General features: G+C 38.7%; 1 protein-coding gene across 2 annotated transcripts in view; it reads right to left on the reverse strand.

Moving 5' to 3' along the window:
- Positions 1 to 19,808, reverse strand: part of THADA (THADA armadillo repeat containing) — a 154,694-nt gene that overhangs the window by 12,462 nt on the left and 122,424 nt on the right. For both annotated transcript variants that reach the window (XM_068185845.1, XM_068185846.1), the window contains one exon: positions 17,583 to 17,711. In XM_068185845.1, the coding sequence (XP_068041946.1) occupies positions 17,583 to 17,711 (129 nt within the window). The remainder of the gene's footprint in view (positions 1 to 17,582; positions 17,712 to 19,808) is intronic.

A 19,808-nucleotide genomic window follows, 5' to 3' on the forward strand; every position in this document is an offset into this window, starting at 1 on the left:
AAAAACCCACATTTAATAGATTATTCACATGAACACTCTGTTTAACATTTACCACTTCCAGACTCCAGCACTGAGTGCATAAAATAATTTTTCATGTATTCTTTCCTAATTTTTCAAGCATGACCTTTACATAACAGTGCCACTGAGTAATTAATAGAACTAAATGAAGCACTGTCAGTAAATAATCAGTAGCCAGTCTTTGATGGATGAGCTGATTCTAATTCAGTCCATTCACTTTCAACTTTAATTAGTGGCATTGTATTCTAGAAAGCAAACAGTTCCTTCATCCATGTGATGATCTAATGTTGTATAAGTGGGCTGACAACAACTTTTTAAGGTGTTGACATAAATTTGGGAATACAAAGTAAAAAATCACAGTACTTACACATTTTCTATATAATATAATTTTTCAAAAAGCTGTAACAAAGTTCCTCCTGCAAAACCCACTGATTTTAATGAGTTCCAGACACACCAGTAAATCTTGCCAAGACAATTATAAGTCTCAATGCAAAAGTTCTCTCTCCTCTTTCTTTAATTAAGCCGATTCATGTGAATTATTAAGTGTATCTTGGTGAATTTTTTGCAAGACACAAAAACAAGCATAAAAATGCTATTTATTTCTACATGAGTACTGATACAATACTAAACTTTTTGGTGCTATAACTCTCATTCTAGATGCAAGCTTGACTTAGCTGATGACAACTGCTAAGGAAACTCTGCAGTTTTGAATTACTGGAATTTAGAGTAATTTTAGATTACTGAAAAATGTTCTGATTTTCAAGGTCTCTTAGGTTACAACATGTTTTTATCTTGTTTTACATTTTCTCCTAAATGTTAGTTTACACTGGTATTTCTCATCCTTCTTCCAGTAGTTCTCTCTAAAGGTGGAACAAGGCAGAGTTGCAGATTCCTGCAAACTGTGGCTATTGAACACGTCTGAGCAGAGAAGACACTTGCTAACTTACTACAAATCTGATTCAAGTGTATGTGTGACTCACTGAAGGAAGGTATTTTTGAGCAGAATAGCAAAAAAAAACCAACTCAGAAACCTCCGTAACTCAGTCTTTGCATCGCTTCTGATACATTCTATAAAATGCTGGGGGGGGGGAGACACTGTTTTTAGGATGGTTTATATTTAATTTTTATCTTTGTTTCATATTACTTGTTAAAAGAAGGTGACATTCGAAAAGAAGTGGCCATAAAATTGCTCTTACAGATAGTTCCACAAATATTTTGTATAATAATGTAAAAAATGTTCATAATACAGTCTCAGCTTCTTTACTGGCCAATTTTCTAAACTCCTTTCCTCACTATATAAGAGAATACATTTAAGGAGCAAAAGCCCACAGAAACCATTCACTGTATGAATGCCTGATGAAAAAAAAGCTCAGCTACCCTTACCTGAATAGCTTCCAATACAGTCCAGATTGTCTGAGATGTCATCTAAGGGATGAAATGTGTGTAAAGAACAGCTCGCATTATTTTTATCTTTTTGCTGATATATGGATACAGATACACAGTGCTATGAAAATACAACTAAATTTGCAAAATTTACAAACTGTCTGAAATGTGAGAAGCTACCAGGACCACAGAACATTCACACTGCAGTGACCAAGAGTATTTTCTTGTATTTTTTCTGTCAAGATCAAAACGCCTTCCAATGCCTACTTGCAAATTGCTTTCAATGCAGTGTAGTGGGGTCCGTTTTAAGTTTTCTGATATTACAACGAAAAAAGTCAGCCGGACTGTTGAGTTGCAGTCATACAGACAGGCAGGTGCTGTTTATCCTATTCAACAACTCAGTGATTATGGGTCACTTAGGGGCAGTGATCTAAGGAGAATTTAGGGGCAGTTCCCCTGCAGGTGCGTAACAGGTAAACAGCCCCAAGTCTCAATCCTGAATGGAAAATACCCATCTCCAAAGATTTTTTCAAGAGCATTTTCACTCCATGAGAGAACCGCTGGCTCTTTTCAATGGGATGATGAGGCACCAGTGATTTCACTTGAGAGCAAATTGGTTTTTGCCCTTTCCTTCAGAAATACCCTGAAATGAGATTACACACACATATTCCTGACTCTACTACCAGAAGTTTTGATTCACATTGAAGACCTACTGATCCTAACCATGCTATTGTGACTGAGGCATTTCTAGAATCAGGACTCTATCTTTCTTCATTCTTTTGAATGATGCTCACATTAAAGAAATCTTAAGGAGTGGTTCACACCCTTTTTCCTTCACACAGTTCCTGCCACCTAGGTGACTTCTGGATTTTGCACCTTCATTGACCCACGACATTTCTATTTACACGGGCAGGTCCACACCTCTCTGGAAGTCACATGACTTACTTGTATCTCTCTGATTGAAATACCTCTGGCTCTGGCATTTCCATACAGCTGTAGTCTGAGTGTGTTAACAGCAGGCTCAAGTTTTGCTGTGAAGCTACTAGCTGTCATCAGGCCATCCTCTAGCAAGCTCCAAGGGACTTGAATAGTGTATCTCCATCTCAGATATTGGTGAGGTGGCTCCCTGCAACTTGATCTACATCTTCAGCAGACATGGTATTCCAGAGGCCTTGGCATGCTCAGGTGGATTAGTAAATTGTAACATGGTCTGTATGAATTATTTCAAGGACTTCATCCAAGTAAATTTATGTAAGGAGCAGGAGCTGCTTAGTTTTGCATAAAGTGTAAATATATACACAAATTCTTTGACTGATAAGTAGTATTCAGTCAAAGAATATCGAATTCTTCAATCGACAATCCAACACAGATACCAATATATTTGTATAATACAGACTTTACATTTGTCTTTTCCATTTCCTTCAAAGTTCTTTGAGGAATTGGTTTGTGCCTCTTCAACTGAGAAGGAATTAAGTGCTGGGTGTTCTCCCTAATGTGCTGAATGGAAGTGCTCCCTGCACAAGACAAAAATTAAAAACATTCGTGTCTCACATAGCAATGCATACATGAACTATGCAACACCAGGGACTTCCCCATCACAGGGAAGAAATCTCTCTATTCAAAATATTACAAAATATTCTAAATAGGCATGGAAGACAGAATGGCTAAGTAACCTGGGGCTCTCAGTCATTCATCGTGATATGGAGCGCTTCACAAATCACTTATAACGATGTGCATGGAAAGAAGGAATGGCACTATCTATTCTGCAGAAGAGTAGACAGTCATGAAGACTAAAAAATCTTGACTGGTTTAAATGTCTGATCTGAGACATTATGACTTGCTTCACTAAGGAGTCAACACCCCATAATGCTTTAATATTCAAAATGTACTTCCCTCTGGCTTCAGCTGTGTGTGCTCTGTACTCCTGCAAATCATGCCTGCAAGGTATCCAGCTAAGCATTCAGCATGGTGACCTCCTTTCCAAACTCTGCTTGGAATGACTTGCTTACCTGCACAAAACAGCTCTCTGGGAGAGGCAGGGACAGAATGCAAAATCATAAGGGCAAAACTAAATAGCTTTGGCGTGTCCCTTCTTGTGATGCTGGTTTTACCCTCTTTATCACATTCAACTTGCAGCTGAGGTAGTAGTTGCATTTCCTAACATTTGGATACCTGACCTTGCAATCTTCCAAATATTCTTGGTGTGGGGAAGGGCTGGAGGAGGAAGACGTATCATTTGCCAAGGTCCAAAAAGAAAAGCAAATCTGTACCTTCATCATTTCAAGTATCTAAACAAAGTCTGGACCAGATCTACCTACCGCCACAATTGTGCAATCCTGAGGCAGTGTTCCTGGCACTGAGCATCCTCAGTAGCCCTGCTCAGAATGCACGTAAGCATTTCAGGAGCAGAGAAATTTAAGCCGCTTTGTGAACACAAAGATCTTCAGAGGTTTTAGCTTTTAGGCTCCTTTCAATCTTTACTGACTCTGTGTGTGTGTATATATATATATATATATATATATATATATATATATATATATATATATATATGAAAAGTATAGCATCTTATAGTTCTATTTCTCAGTCAAATTTGTATTTTACAAAAAATGCATATCCAAAGCATATATGTGTAACAGTATTCAAAGAAAAGGCCTTCAATTTTTTTCAGAGCCGGCATAAATATAGTATTTCCTCCTAATTTCATATGTAGAATCATGTCTACAGTAACAAAACCCAAATAATTAGTTTACAAAAAATACTCACAGTATAGAAAAATCTCAGTACCAACTAGTAAGGATTAACACAAGTAAGTTGAAAACCAGGATTATATAATTGAGGAGTGTTAGGCAACCCTAATAACAACAGCCCATCAACACTCCTTATAAAAATATTCAGTTCACACAATTAAATTCACAAAGCAAATTACGAAGAGACAAATGAGAAAGAAAAGCAGAAGGCTATAAGTTTACAGAGGTCAATTCAAGATATGTTGAAAAGGTGAAAGAAACACAGAGAATGAAATGTGAGTGCAGGTAGAGAGGAAGGGAGCACTCAGTGCACAGAAAAGAATAACAGCTCTAATATATTTTATTAAATCAAACTGGCAATCTGAAAGAATAAACAACATCAAAGGGATTTCCCCCCATTTTTAAACAAAATAAGGAAATCAGAAGGCATACTTCTGTGTGTGTATTTCCCACTACAACTTTTGAGCCAGTTTCAATCCAGTTTGACAAAAAAGGATATGGGAATATGAAACATTAAGTTTTGTTTCTATGAAATAGCCAACTGGGTAAAGAAAAGAGACTGTACTGCAGTCATGCCTATTGAAAGGATGAAACTTGAGTCATCAGACATGAGACAATCCACTTACCTGCAAAACAAATCCATTTAAAAAACCCACCAAACCTAAGCTTCCTTCACTTCTATTCTCAAGGAACTCAAGGAACTTTTGAGTGCTCTCAAGGTGCTGAAGGAACTTTTTACCTTTTTTACTTAGTAATGCCATTTGAAGTTACAGTCCACACTGTGACTCTGTGACTGAAACATGTATCTTTAACCTAAAGACTCTTTTTGTCTTTAACATCTTATTTTTCCATCTGTATATTTCAAATTAGTTTCCTTCATCAAAGGCCACATTCTACTTCACCTTGCCATGGCACTAGGTGAGCCTTAATCACAAATGGTGAGAATCAAGTTAAACCCCTAATTTGGAGAGTTTACCTCTACCCTGTGACAGCCTTTCACAGTGGCACACAGATGACCACACTAAAAACCAAAACACCTTGCAAAAAAAGGCAGCTAACAAGCAAAGGCTGCCTGTATTGCCTCTACTCCTATGAATCCGAAATAAAACCACTGTTGAGTTCTACAGACCAGCCTAAAATACTTCTGTTTGTGTGTATGTAAGTACTACTTCACCCTTGAGATCATTTTATCCTTAGGCTCTCCCTACACCCACTGTATTTGAACTCCAAGGTCTTTGCTGACCTTGCTTTAGGGGAGTATGAGGTCACTGACTCCAAAGTATCAAATAATCTGTATTTTGGTATATACCCTTAAAGACTATTGCCCACCTGAGTATGATCTTGCCTAATTAAAGTGACCTACCCAACACACATTGCTTTCACAGAATCCTCATGTTTGGAAGTGACCTCTGGGATCATCTAGTCCAACCCCCAAGGAGTTTGCTTTAGGGGATGGAAATCAGTATTGTGAACATCTTTTCTAAAAGGCCCTTTGTTAACACAGTTTATGTGATCCTATTGCTGTTAAGCTTCAGAGAATGTGGCACATGCCTGTTTTCCTGATGTTTCTCAGAGGTGGTATATTAGTATTCTCAATTGCAAAATGGCAATTGACTGGAATACTTATATTTGGGGAATCTGAATTAAAGGAAGTTATTCTGGAAATTCAGTTTTTAGTTGTGCTTCTTAATGTATGTACATAAGATAGCGAGCTTTCAGTAAGTATGAGAAAAAAAATTAAAACATCTTTCTTCAGCTGTTTATAGTAAAGGTAGGTTAAACAGAGCCCCTAAGTGTAAGAATCTATAGTCTTGAAGGTCTACTATTACAATATATGAATTCTGGAATTAGGGAAGGTTAGTTTTGTTTGGGTAGGAACTTTCAAGTACAGCAAGGAGAAGTCTAAAAGTGTAACTGCACTCTTCAACACAAACATGAAATCAGCCTCTGTGTGTCTGCCCATGAGGGAAAGTAAAAGGGTAATTAACACAGTACATGAAAAAATGAATGGGTTTTATTAGTTCTGGTAACAAGATATTGTAAGTCTAAGCTTCACTGTGATCAAGCCAAGTGTATAAGTTAATCAAGACCTTCACTCAAGTATTTCTGTTAACACTTTCATCTTACCAGTGGGAATTATTTATAAAACTGTTTTCCACTGGCAGCATGACAAGGTGATCATTAACACAGCACAGACCACGTGAAGGAACCAAATTAAAAACATGCGAAAGTGGCATTACACTGGTACTGTAAGCAGCTGCCATAAATAATTCTGCTACTCAAGGTGATTTCAACAGTCTTGCTCTAAATCTAATACATCAAAAGCCCTTTATAAAAAGTCTAGTTCTCAAAATTTAAATTTCTAGGCTTCCCAAGGATGTTTAACTTCACTTTCTCAAGCATGAGAAATCAATTTGTTCAACTAAGCCAGTTCCGAGTTGTCCTTGTAAGCGCTCATTTGGAACTGATTATAGGAAAAAAAAAGGGACATTGAGTTTTACATATCTCAGGTTTTGAATAAGAGCCCATTGTGTCCCACAACTGCTTCCCCCCACCTCCCCTCCACCAACACACTAGGAATTAAAGTAACCAAATCAGTGGGAAGGCTGTGGCACAGGAAATCGGTAATATAATAAAAGCAACTTTTGTTCTAAGGTGCCGCTTTGACTCCATCACAGGTAGGAATTATCTTGGTCATTAAAAACTCCGAGTGCTGACTTACGTGAAAACAAGGTGGTGGTTTAGGTTAGTTTGCAAAGGTATTTATATCCTCTACCTCACTCCCACCCACAAACACACAAATGAAATTCTGTGTGCAAAAATCTGCTTGCAGGAATGGATCACCTCCTCATTCTTGGTGAAATACCTCCCGGATCTGATGGGCATTCCAGCTCCGCCCTTAGAAAGAACTCCCTGTGTCTGTGGATGTGCCTGCCCAGGGCTCTTTCAAGTCCTTCCCTTCAGAACTTCTGGCATGCAGTACTCAACTGCACTGTGTGGGAAGTTAATATGCAGTATACCAAAACTATCACAGATGCTGGTCCATATCCATTTGGACTCCTGTATCTTAAGCAGTCTGAGGAGGAGTGGGGCAGTTACAGGCTATGGATATCCAAAGCCGTTTTGTGCAGTCCCAGTTAGAACAGCACCCTATTTGTTCCAGCTTTCACCTGTGCCAGGTAACAAAGGATGAAAAAGCTACCACCAACTTCATTATCCCCGTTTCTAACTATGCCTAACCTCTAGCTGGATGCTCTGAGAAAGTTAGCTCCATTTAAAATGAAATTATTTTCTTTTAATTTATATGCAACTCCCCTTAATTCCTCCAGTATTTTTCTTTTCCTTATTCCCTTTTCTCAATTCCTAACCAATGAACAATTCTTCTTGAAGTAACAAGATTTCTTTTCTACTGTTGCTTGGCTACTTTTCAATATAATCTAGCTTTAAAAATTACTTTTTAAGAGTATCTGCCCCCTATATTACTCAGGTAGCCATTGTTTTTTCAAAAAGAAACTGCTTGGAACATCTTTATCCTATCATAGTACCAGTGAAACAGAAGAAACAGTATTAATAAAAGAACTGCAGCAACTGGCCAGCAAAATAACACAATTTGTGCCCAGACTTCATTTTTACAGATAAAGGATGAAAAAAAAGCTACAACCCTGTAAGTCCAAGTTTCATTTCAGTATTTTTAACTAAAAAAATTGGAGTCAATTTATTCAAATAAAATATTTGAACCTTGGTGTAACAAGAGCTGAATACAGTAGCAAAATGCCATAGAGACTATAGGCCACCTGCTGCAAATTTCATCAATCACACAACATCAATTACATCTCTAAATAAATCTGTTAAAATAATATTTCACAAGTCTAGATATGATTGAAGAGCTTCACATTTTTCTTGATGATTAGCATTTAGCATGCCCACAATTAGCAATGTAGAATGCCAGCTACAAAAAGCAAACAAGAAACCAAAACAGCAAATCCCTACAACTCTTCCTGGCCTAGCTGTAAAAACTAGCCAATGTAGGGTGAATAGTACCATTTCTTTTCCCCTGGCCTTCCCTGACAATCTGTCAAGCTCTTGTGGAGCAGAGTACATTTGATCCAAAGCACTCAGTCTTCTGCACTTCCAGCTTGTTTAGAGAAAGCACAAAATAGCTCTATTCAGAAGAGTATGATCAGTCCTTCAGTTTTTGTTTACTTCTGCAGAGGCTGATTTCACACAGTTTACTAGCCTAGTTTGCAAAATTACTTTTTCAATGAAGATGATTAAGACTGCTGCTTGCTTCTTCTATAATTAATCAGGAGTAAAAATCAAAACAATTTTTTAAGACTAATATACCATAGATTTCTCTCAGAAATAAAGCAAAATGCTTTTAAAGCAGAAGATGACCGTCGATGGTGCTATTTTGCTCATATCAAAAGGGCACACACTTGTTAAGCCAACACGAACAACACTTTTACACTTTTATCAGAAAGCCTGGCTTCATAACCTTAGGAAGTTTCATAAAAAACTGCAGGATCATGTGTATTCACTTTGGCTTCAAGTCAATGCTTCTTCATTAATATTTTACTCACACACAAAGACTCCCAAGTTTAGGAGGTAAGCTGTGGATAACAAACAGCCTTACTCTACACTCGCATCAGAAAGAAAAAAAAAGGCAGTCAGCAAATTCAGTGATGGGTCTCTGAGCCTAAAAGTAATCACCAAAGAGCTTTCTGAACAGAATATTTAAGCCATATTTTCAGCTAAGGAAGACAGTTAAACATTAATCAAGAGTCACCATTAAACCAGGAAGCAATCTTACTATAAATGCAATTTTAAGACCTAATTACTTTCCAATCAGATCTTCCAAAGTTTTCATAACAATAGGAGATATTTTAAGGATGCAAAAGTAGAATGTCACACATAACAGAAATACTATTACAAAGACACAAAATATACCTACTAGCATAAAAATATTATGCATCCAGGCTATAGGTTGCTTCTGAAACAGCCCTGAATTTATTCTAGCAGAAAGACCAGATGAATTCATTTACACTCCTAGACCTCAATTCTTTCATCCTTGCAACTGACCTGTAATTGTTACCTTCTCAGAATTACTACAGAAGATGTAAAAAAAACCCAAATTACAGCTTCTAGCCACAGTAAGTGTTTCATAATCTCTACCACGTGTCATTTTGCTCTCTGGAAGAAACTTCTTAAATATGAGGTCATCACAGTCATCAAGTAGTCACCAAATAGCACAGGTATTTGCCACTTACTTGGTTTCCCAAGATTTAAATGGTCATCATTACATATTTATCTCTCCACATAAATCCTTCTCCATGCAGGTGCATGAGAAGTATTGACCATTAAAACTTGGAAAGGATAAAATGATGCAGCCAGAGTCAGAGTCCCTTAAGCAGAAGATTCAACACTGAACATTTTAAGGAGAATGTTGTCCTTTTTTCTGTTTGAACCCCATCTACTTATGATCCTACAATTACAGACAGCTTAAGGGTGTCTATCAGTGATGTTCCACTTCATGGTTTATACTACTCTTCAGTAACATGTGGTGCACTTCACCCTGCAGAGTGTTCTGGTCACTCCGGGCAGCAGCCACTGCCTCCTCTGCCAGGGCCCACGTCAGAGCATTCCCAGAATACACACACAGCTGTCTGACCTTCCCCCTGTCCTCAACAGGCCTTATCTATTCAACTGAAGAGATTTCATCACCTTACAGTGTTTCAATACAAAGTCCTACACCGTGTTTGAATAGAACATTGCAAACTGCTGCCACTGTTTTACACCTCTCCACTGAGGCCTCAAGATGCATTACTTGTAAAAGGGTATCACATAGATTCCACACACGATCTTCTGAAAATAAATTTAAAATTTAAAAAAATCATTCTGCAACAGGAGCAGCTCTGCTTTGCTGTGATTTTTTTTTCTGCTTTTGACTATATTGCACCTTTTTCATATTCTCTTCTGCCTGGATGGGTCTTGTCTATGTCTATTCTGCTTTCTACTGCTTAAAGGCTATTTGGATAAATGCCTCCCATTTAAATCCTAACATTCAGCTCAAAAGACTCCTCTTCCATAGCAGGCTTAGAAATTATGTTTAGTGAGCTGCACATCTAGTTACCAGAATGCAGTTATCAAGAATACTCACAAAGCAGAAGCAAAACCTTGAGCTGGTTCCAGAAAAAAATTTCATTTACCTTCTTTCCAACTGTCCCCAGTACAGGGAACATAAATATATTTTGGCTAATATGATTAGCAGTTTTCCATTAGTAACCCAGACAACACTGTGAGAACTTCTGGACTGTGCCCAAGAACCCGTGGCATATCACAAGATCTGTTTGGGAGATTTTTCTCACCAAGAGATTCCAAAATTATAAGCAATTCTCAAGGCAGCTTGAAAATCATGGGAGGCAGTAAGTGCATTTTAAATGGTCTTTCCAAAGTGCTGTTTTTACCTACCCATGGCATAAGCAAGGACCTGAAATTCATCATTTGAGAGAAGCTGTTAACTTTCCACACCATAGGAGCTGCATCACAGCAAGTCACGTGTCTAGAATAAAAGTGTTCAGTCTTCTGTGTGCAGCTGTAGCCACCCACCCACAGCACAACCAACCACTCCACTCTCAGGCTGGCTAGTGGAAGAGCTCCAGGCAGCAGTGCCAGAAAGCTCTTTCTACAGCCAGGTTCTGACTTCGTGCTTTTTGTAACCCCTCCATCAAACCTCTAAACAGAGGAAAATCAAATGTCAGAATAGAGAAAAAAAATGCACAAGTTTGACTTTAATCAAGCAAAGGAAATTTCATCACCTATGATCTTACCAGTTAATGCATCCTTAAACCAGTCTGCATGCATGCAATCCCCTAGTTTATGTTTGGGCAATTACCACTTATTCCTCAAAGCCAGGCAGCTGCCAGAACTGGTTTTAAGAGCCACAACTAAAGGAGCTGTCTGGGGCCTCAGAGGCCCATTAGCCTAACCTGAACATCAGGGCAAGTCACCTAGTGCATGAGAAAAGTAGAACCCTACACACTAATCTATGTCCAGGATCAGAGTAACCTGACATTTGTTTTATTCACCACGGTCCTCCCACTTGCCTCACTGGAAGGCTACACCAGCACAGAAGTAGAGCAAAACATGGTTAATCTATCCTCTAGTCTGGCAAGAGGATGAACACATCAATCACATGAAAAGGAGAGTTCTGAACAGTTTGCTGGCATTTCTTTTTTATTTCATTAAGAGAGACACAGCGACTCAAAATATGCACATTGCACACAGCAGTGGGGCACAGGTTCTAACCCCCAGTTATTTTCCCATCTCCAATCCCACAGCATGGACTTAGCACTTGGCAAGTAAAGGTGTCTGGGGAGAGTGAGGTTAACTTGACATGCTCATGAACTAAAGCTTTAAGAAATCTATTTAATGCATTTACCCAACGATAAAAATGAGCAAGAAAAGCCCCTTTTGCTATGGACAAAGTTGGCACTTACTTTAATGAATAGTTTGAATACAGTTTCAAATGCCAGCAAGCAAATGAGGCAATGAATAAAGTAAAATATCTTTCTTTACTGTTTCCCATGCAATATGTAGGATGCTTTTATTGTGCAGCTAAACACCAGTAATGTTAATGGTATTTTAGCATTTAAACACTACCAAGGTCCATTTAGCATTTTAGGTTTGCCCAGCACTTACTCATAGCTGTTTCACTAGCAACTGGAGTAGGTGAAATCTGAGCCACTTGTCCTGAAATGCTTCATAGACTAGTTGTAAAGGACATTTGGGGTACAAGTTTTGGGATCATGCCAGTCACCCATGATTTGCTGATATCACCTGTGGTGTTGCTGATGACTGCCAGACCATTGTGCTGCATTAACATCACACAGACTGCTTATCTCTTATCTCTTCCTCAAGTGATTTACTAGATCTTCTTAGGGCACATATGTATGAAACCTTTTGCACAGCTTCAGGTTCAGCAAGGAAGATTTTTAGAGGACAAGAACAAGAAATATAAATCTGAGCAGGATTTCTTCTCCCCTTGTTTCTTTTGAATGTTAATATAGCAAGTCTATAAGTTGTCCCTTAACTTCCCCTACCTCTACTAAGGCTTATTTACACCATCACTGTGCCAAAAAAAACCCCACACATAAACCTTCTTCCACTCACATTCATGATAGTCACACCTTCTCTAGGTTCATGAAGAAGTTTGGTTTGAATTTGCCTTGACTTTTACACTAATGATGTGTGAAAAAGAAAACTGAGGTGCAAGCAACAAGCAGCTTTGCTCTTCTTCACGCCGAGGTGACAGCATGGTTCACAAAGATTCTACCCAGTCAGATGGTTAGGTCTAAAGTCTTTCTAAATCTATAAGAGAATTCAGAGACACCTTGAAAATGTTTTAGTGCTTCTATCTAATTTTATTATATTTTTCTTCCCCTACCACCACCTCAAGCAACGCATTTTAATTTCTACCTTTACACACATTTATACTCACTGGCCAATAAACAAAATAAAAGTTGCTGAAATGCTCCTACATGCCTGAAACAGTAAGATAAACCTGAAGTGATGTGGGCCACTAAAACAGTCAACACCCAGCAGTGAAGATTCCACAGGAATCTTAACTCAATCTGCTCTCTAGTGGCATCCCCTTCCCAATAGGACAGTGGAAAGTCAGTTCAGAAGGTGGAGTCAACGTCTTTAAACCAGCCAGCTAATAAATTCATTTTTTCCTTGCTGGTGAATCAAAAAGCAGGACACTTGCCACTTTCACTGATTATTTTCCCCAAAAATAAAAAGTACAATCTATTAAGAAGGGAGCAACCATCAAGAAAAGAAAAGAGAACTGCCTTTTCCTCAGAAACTCCTGGCACAGGACTATCAGCTACTGCTTATTTCTTAAGCATGTGAAATGGAACCAAAGGAACTGAATTAATATATCAGAAATTTTAGCCAGTGGATTAAAACTGACTACATCATGCTCAGAATTACTCAAAAACACAGAGCTGTAAGAATAACATTAGACTGATTTTCAAAGATGCTCCCACTGCACCCCATGAAGGTGGTGCTCAGAGTGGGCCATTTACCTGCCCTGGGCTGCACGAGCTCTGCTGCAGCCTCATAGCTGAGCCCAGGAGCTCACTTGCTCATCTCTGTACAAAACTGCTATTTCACAACAAAAGTAGCAGAAATTTCCTGAAGTCCTTAACTATATTCCAGGAGAGTATTTAGGCTGCTAAATCATTCAGGCACTTTCAGAAGATTTCCTAAAGTTTGCAAATCTAATTGCTCATCTAAGCTTAATTCAGCTCAATTTTAAAAATCAGCTAAATTGGTGCTAATGCTGATGACACTAAATATGCTCTTCAACTCATTTAAGGTTAATTTGGTAATTTACCAACATAAAGGTTAAGCTGACTAAAGGTGTTTTTTAAATATAGAATTTTACAGAATTTGATTTGCTTGGTTATAATGGTAGAAAAATAAGTTTATTCAAACTTCTCTAATACTGACAAGCTCATAACTTTACTTCATATAATTCTTCTCTAGATTAAAAAAAATACATAGAGGAAAATTACACCAATAAATACAGCTTTTATTCTAACACAGTTACTTGAATTTTGCAGGATATTTAGCAAAGCAATCACCAGTAGGGAAAAAGCACTCTGGTTTCCCCAACTTAAATCATCTTTCTTCTAAGGAGTAACTCTCTTGTATAAAAAATGCTGCTGTGAATAGGTCTAGACTTTACACAGCCATGGGTCACTAATTTAATTAGATTTCAAAGCAACTATTCTACCTTTACACTGAATACAATACTTCCTGTACCCTCCCTCATACTAAAAGGAATAAAACAATCCACCAGAGGTTTACACCTCAATGCATGAGGAAACAACAACAAAGTGTACACACAATACCCTGAGTTACAGAAGGGGTTTATATTGTTCCACTTATTAGGAAAACCTTAACTACCTGCTAAGTTGGTATTTTTAGCAAGAAAAACAGAAGCTTTTCTCCTTTCTGGTGGGGCAGGATTCTGCTTGACCTGCTCTGCTCAGAAGATGACTGCCAGCATCCAACCTCAGTAACTTCCCCTACTAAATATGAGCTTTTGCACATACTAAAAACATAAAACAAGCTTCTCTGTATGAATAAAATAAATTTTAAAAGTTAACTTTACTGGTAACAGTAGAAGTCCCTGCCTTTTGTAAGAGAACAGTAGGGCTTGTAGGGTTTTGCCTGGGGGTAAATAGTAGGGTAGAGTGAGGATAGGAGCCCTGCAGTTTTTCAGCATTTGGTCTTTTGAGCTTTTCTCCTTCCAAACGAAAATGGGGCTGCAATTTCCACAGGATTGTTTTATCACATGTTACCACACACTTCTGACTCCACAAGCTTACTGCTTTCGTGATTTGAGTGATCCAAAGCTGCATGGTTTAGTTACCTGAGGAGGTTGGGGGTTTTGGCCTCACCAAAAGCCACGAGGGAACCACAAGAAACAAAGTTCATATTCTCCTCCAAGAGCTAATGTATTTCAAAGAAATACACAAGATAGGAGCTGTTACTGGAAGTGAAAGCACACTATAATAGGCAGGATCATTTGCCTCCAGTTTCACCATCTATAAATGACATGAAAATACCTATTATTTGACACTATCATACAGCTACATGTTTCTGCTGTTATTCAGCAACACGTATGTAAAGGAGAACCATGCTACAAAAGCTCTATGAACAGTCTGTGCAAATAACTTTGCTACTGTTAACAACAGTCCAACTATACCTTGCTCTGCTGAACAGGATGCTAATTCAGCCTTGATCTGACTGTAACACACAAGTACATAACCTTTCCTACTCTACTTTTCCACATGAAAACAAGATGCCAGCTTGTATTACACAGGAAGGGCAGGGGCAGTTGCCAGGCTATCACAGCTTCTTCTGGATCTCAATATAAATGAAGCACTTATGACATTGATTCCCTAAGCTGACAATAAATGCAGTTCTTCTGCAGGCAGCTATAGGCTACTCCTCCCTTACATACTGTGTACACAGTGAGAAAAGAGGATTTTATGAGGAGTGGATATGAAGATGCTAGCACCAAAATTTCTGGCAAGTCTAGAGCTTGTATTTTGGGAACAGCATTCCTCCTCTCTGTATGGCAAATTAACAGCAGTAAAAGATGAAACACACCATAACCTATTCCAACAGTGCAGTATTTCTGGAAATATAATGGCTACTAGGACACAACACTTTTGATGCACAAATGAAGCTGAAATTATAATTGTCTCTTTACTTCTCCTGTTAGCTAGTGGTAATGGTAATGATATAAAAGTGAAACAATTACAGAATGTATGAAAACAGGTTTCTAAACATCCATTCCTTTTTCTGATCTCAAGCCATCTTTCTGATCTCATGACAAAACCACTGGGCCACAATACTAATTTATCATCGTATAATGGAAATGAAAAGTCAGTTAATTTACCATATCCAGTAATTTGTTATAAAGTAAGAATTTTAAAGAGATATGTTTCACAGCTTCTTTGAATTTCAGTCTATGGGTTCAGTTATCTTAAAGTCAGTGCTGTGATGAAAAATCAGACTTTCAGGGTATGAAAACTTGAAAAAAAAGCAGATATTTGAATGTAATTTAAAAATTCCCACGACAGAGAGGTCTGGTGATCCATGAAACGTCTAAACCACAGACACAAACATATTGCATACTCTCACATAAACATGTAAAGAAAGGGGGTAAATGAAAGTAAACAAACTACATACAATGATGAGCTTATTTTAATCTGGTTATAAATAAAAACCACAAGGGCAAAATTGCTCCCCCAAAATCTAGAAAGCAAATCACAAAAAGTGAAAAGAGTTTAGTGGGGAAAAAAAATCACAGGAAGGAACACCAATGATGAAAAATGCACACGAAAGGAAACTGAACTATCTCTTTTCAAATGCAGCATTCTTTTCTAGTCACAGAAAACAGACATTCATTTCATTGCAAGAAGTTTAAATGAAAAAACAGGAAGGCACAGCTAAGTGTAACTAAGAGGTTAACATAAGTTTGGGGAGCAGGGTCTCTATCCTAATTAGGAACATAGCAATAAAAAACAATTGTTATGTTATCTTCTCAGTTATGGTCAATTCAGCTTTACAAAGTGGTAAGCTATAAGAGCAAGCACTGAGGTGACCTTAGTAATAATTAGGAGACAGAGGACAGAGCTCTCATCCAGTTACAGGAAAATATCCCTTGGCACCAGGATACAACAGGGAAGAAAGGGGAAGATACAGGAGTCAGAGAAACAACCCAGCACTGCATTATTTGGTACACCCAAAGAAAGTACCATCTTGAGACACGTGAAGATGCCCCAAAGGCCAGCACTGGGGACCCGAGGCACGTGCACACAGAGTCCGTTGATACTCAAGAGAGCTGTAGTTGGGACTAGAGAAACTGTCAGAGCTGTCATGCCAGTGCTGGAATCAGAGCTGTGGGATTTAACAGGAACAGGAAAGATGTCCATGCCATATCCCTCCTTTTACCTTCTCCTACCACATAGCTCTGTGCCTGAACAGTGCCAGCTCAAAACCATACTTGCCACATAAGCAGATTCCTGGCTACTTCTATCTACAACAGCGGCAAACATAATTTTACCGCCTTTTCTTATTTTTTTTTTAAACCACAGATCTGCTTTATCTCCAAGCTAGCAGAAGTTCACATGGAGAGGGCTGACTAAGCAGACAAGTTGGTACAGGCATTACTGAGTAGCACAGACCAGGGACCACCAGAGAAAGATGAGCTTGGTAGTAACCTCTAATTTATTCACAACATGGAAGAATGTGTCAGCAAAGACTCTCAAAGTGAAGCACGTTAATTAGTTAAGCCTACTCAAGTTTTGTGGCTATTTTAAAATTAACAGGGTTGAGTAAATTAGGGCAAGCAGACAAAAAGGCCCACATCCTTAAAAGCACATTGTGGGTATGCTGTGAATTGTCTTTGTTGATCTGGATCTAAATGGATTTCAAGGTCTAATAATGAATCAATGAGTTGAATACTGCTTCCTAGATTCCTATCTGTGATTAGGCTGTTATAACAATGTGGGATTCAAGGAGTGTCTTGCACTGCATTATTAGACCAGAGCTGGTATTAAAGAACTTTCAAACTGAGATTATGTGACTATTGACTCATCACAGCACAAACCATAAAGCTGAGTCCTGCTGTTGTCTTTTTTACATCTCCATGTAATCATACGCAAATTAAACCAAGAACAGTAAAAGAAAAATAATAAAGCATGGTGGGCATCAAATTTGCTGTTATCTTTTATGGTACATATTTATATGAGATGGATGAAGTACCTTACAGTTAGCAAGAAATTTGTGATGAGAAGAGAAACACTTTCACCTCCCAAGCATTCAATAAATTTAAAAGTAATGTTAACATACCTCCTTCACTGCTCTTTTTTTCCGACTGTGCCACTTGTATCACTTCAGCAGCAGCATCCCTTACTACCAGGTCTTCATTCTGCAGCAGTAGAATCACACATTTCCACAGACCAAGGGTATCAGACAGTCCTATATTTATTTGTGGAGAAAAATTATATGCATTCAGAGAAGTTTGAGAGCTCTGTTTCCACACCTAAACACAAGACATGAAAGGCATTGGCAAATCACTGGGAAAAAGACTGGCAATACAACCAAAGTATTTTCAGCATCTGTGAACCTTATCTAGGTGGCAGACTGAGTTTGGTTTAAACAGTGGGCAACAGATAAGAGAATGGGCCTCTCTATCTGGGTTCAACTTTAGTCATGAGTGCTCTCCATCTTCTACAATTTCTAGGAGGGCAGAATTCCTGTTCAGCAACTTCAAAAAATTCTGCAGCTGCAGATTGATCACTGATCAACACACGGATCACAGACTTGCTGCTGTAATCTGCCTGGAGCAGAGGCTGCCAAACCAAGCTTTTTTCAGATACTGCCAGTAGTGCTGGACAGAAGTGCCACTCCCAGCTGGAAAGAGCAACTGACCACACCTTCCAGGGATCTACCCATCACCTCCTTCTCCCACATTTACCTGTCCCCAGCACTCACCAGCAGGCCCTGCCAGCCTTACACCCATCCTCTGTTGGAAACAAGTTCAATCCATGGGGTGATTACACGTACACAGTTAAGGCTAACCAGAGAGAAGTGCCCAAGAGGAAGGTGCTGATCTGGTAACACCCAAGCAGGCAGATAGCACAAACCACCCCAGTGGAAATCCACATCTCACAAGCCATGCTTCCCTTACAGACCACCCTCATGCCATTTACTGCTGCCACACCATGCATGCCTAGCTCAAGCCACACGTCTGTACTCCTAGGTTTGCTGGGGTATTTTTAGGTTGACTTTTCAGGCCTTGTTGAACATCCTGATTAAAGGAATCCAATGGAAGCTCACTTTTAGATGCAGCCAGCTGTTAGATATTACTTTCTGGTGACCACAGACAACACAAGAGTTGTGTTTCATTGCTGATTTTCTTCTACCACGTTTTCAGCAGTGGTATCAGAGATTTATATTACAAGGCTAGCCAGACAACTGCATTTCACTGCTTGGCCAAAGTAAATTGCTCTAGGCTTTACTACACAGGCAGAAGAAGCATTCCTGTATTACCTGTAACTTCCCTATGTGGCAATATCATGAAGTATAATTATTTCAGAAAGAAGTTGCTTTTATACTAGCATGACACATTCAATAATGTTATACTGGTACAGCTAGGGCGGAATAATTATTCCCTTACAGATACAGTTGCCAGATTTCCCACCTAAACAAGTTTCTGCTGTGAAGCAGTGGAAGTTGCAAAGGGAATTTGCATGAAGACTTTTTCTGAACCCTCAAGCAGCTTGATGAAGAGATGATGTGGTCACCCAGAACATACAGACTGGTATTCACCCTCTTTCTCTTAGGAACATCGTAATGGAAGCTCTGGGGACTGACTACAACTCCATTTCATACAACCACAGTTTCCTTTTAACTCCTACTTTTTCCTATATGTAGTCAAGCAAGCTGATGCAGAAGGAGGCATGGAAGTCACAGCTGTTTACATGCACACAACCTCTTTAAGGGAATTATTCTGGGTTTATAACACTACTACTGATCACCAGCCCATGCCCTTGATTTTCCAAACTCACTGCAGTACTGACAGTTTCAAAGTTGTGAAGATCTCCAGATTGACAATTCTAGGTACTATGAAGGGTCAGCTCCACATCTTTCTTCCCCTGGATGAATTTTCAGAGTAAAGAGCTAATTCAAATGGTTTGGCCACTGAGGCCTTGGGGCTCTATTTTCTGGGCTGTTTGGGGAGAATTTATTTTTGTTTACTTGTCTGTTTTCATTTGCTTTGTTAGGATTTTACACAGGATACAAACTGCTGCTATTTTTTATTTCAGACTTTCACGTCTGCCTGTCTTGAAAGCATGGAAATCAGCAACTGTTTTGACAACATCAAAGAGGAAACTGTTGTCCATCATCTATGGACCACATCCATATAGTAACAGATGAGTAGCACAGTATTTGGGAGTTTTATACTCCAGTACTTCCACTCTCTTAATTTGAAATAAAATGGTAATGATGTCTGTATTATGAAGAGCTTTACCTAGATGGTGAAGGTTAAGATTTCCAGAGCTGATACTATGA

This window comes from Anomalospiza imberbis, chromosome 3 (genome assembly GCF_031753505.1).
Source record: "Anomalospiza imberbis isolate Cuckoo-Finch-1a 21T00152 chromosome 3, ASM3175350v1, whole genome shotgun sequence".
In the NCBI taxonomy this organism is placed as follows: domain Eukaryota; kingdom Metazoa; phylum Chordata; class Aves; order Passeriformes; family Viduidae; genus Anomalospiza; species Anomalospiza imberbis.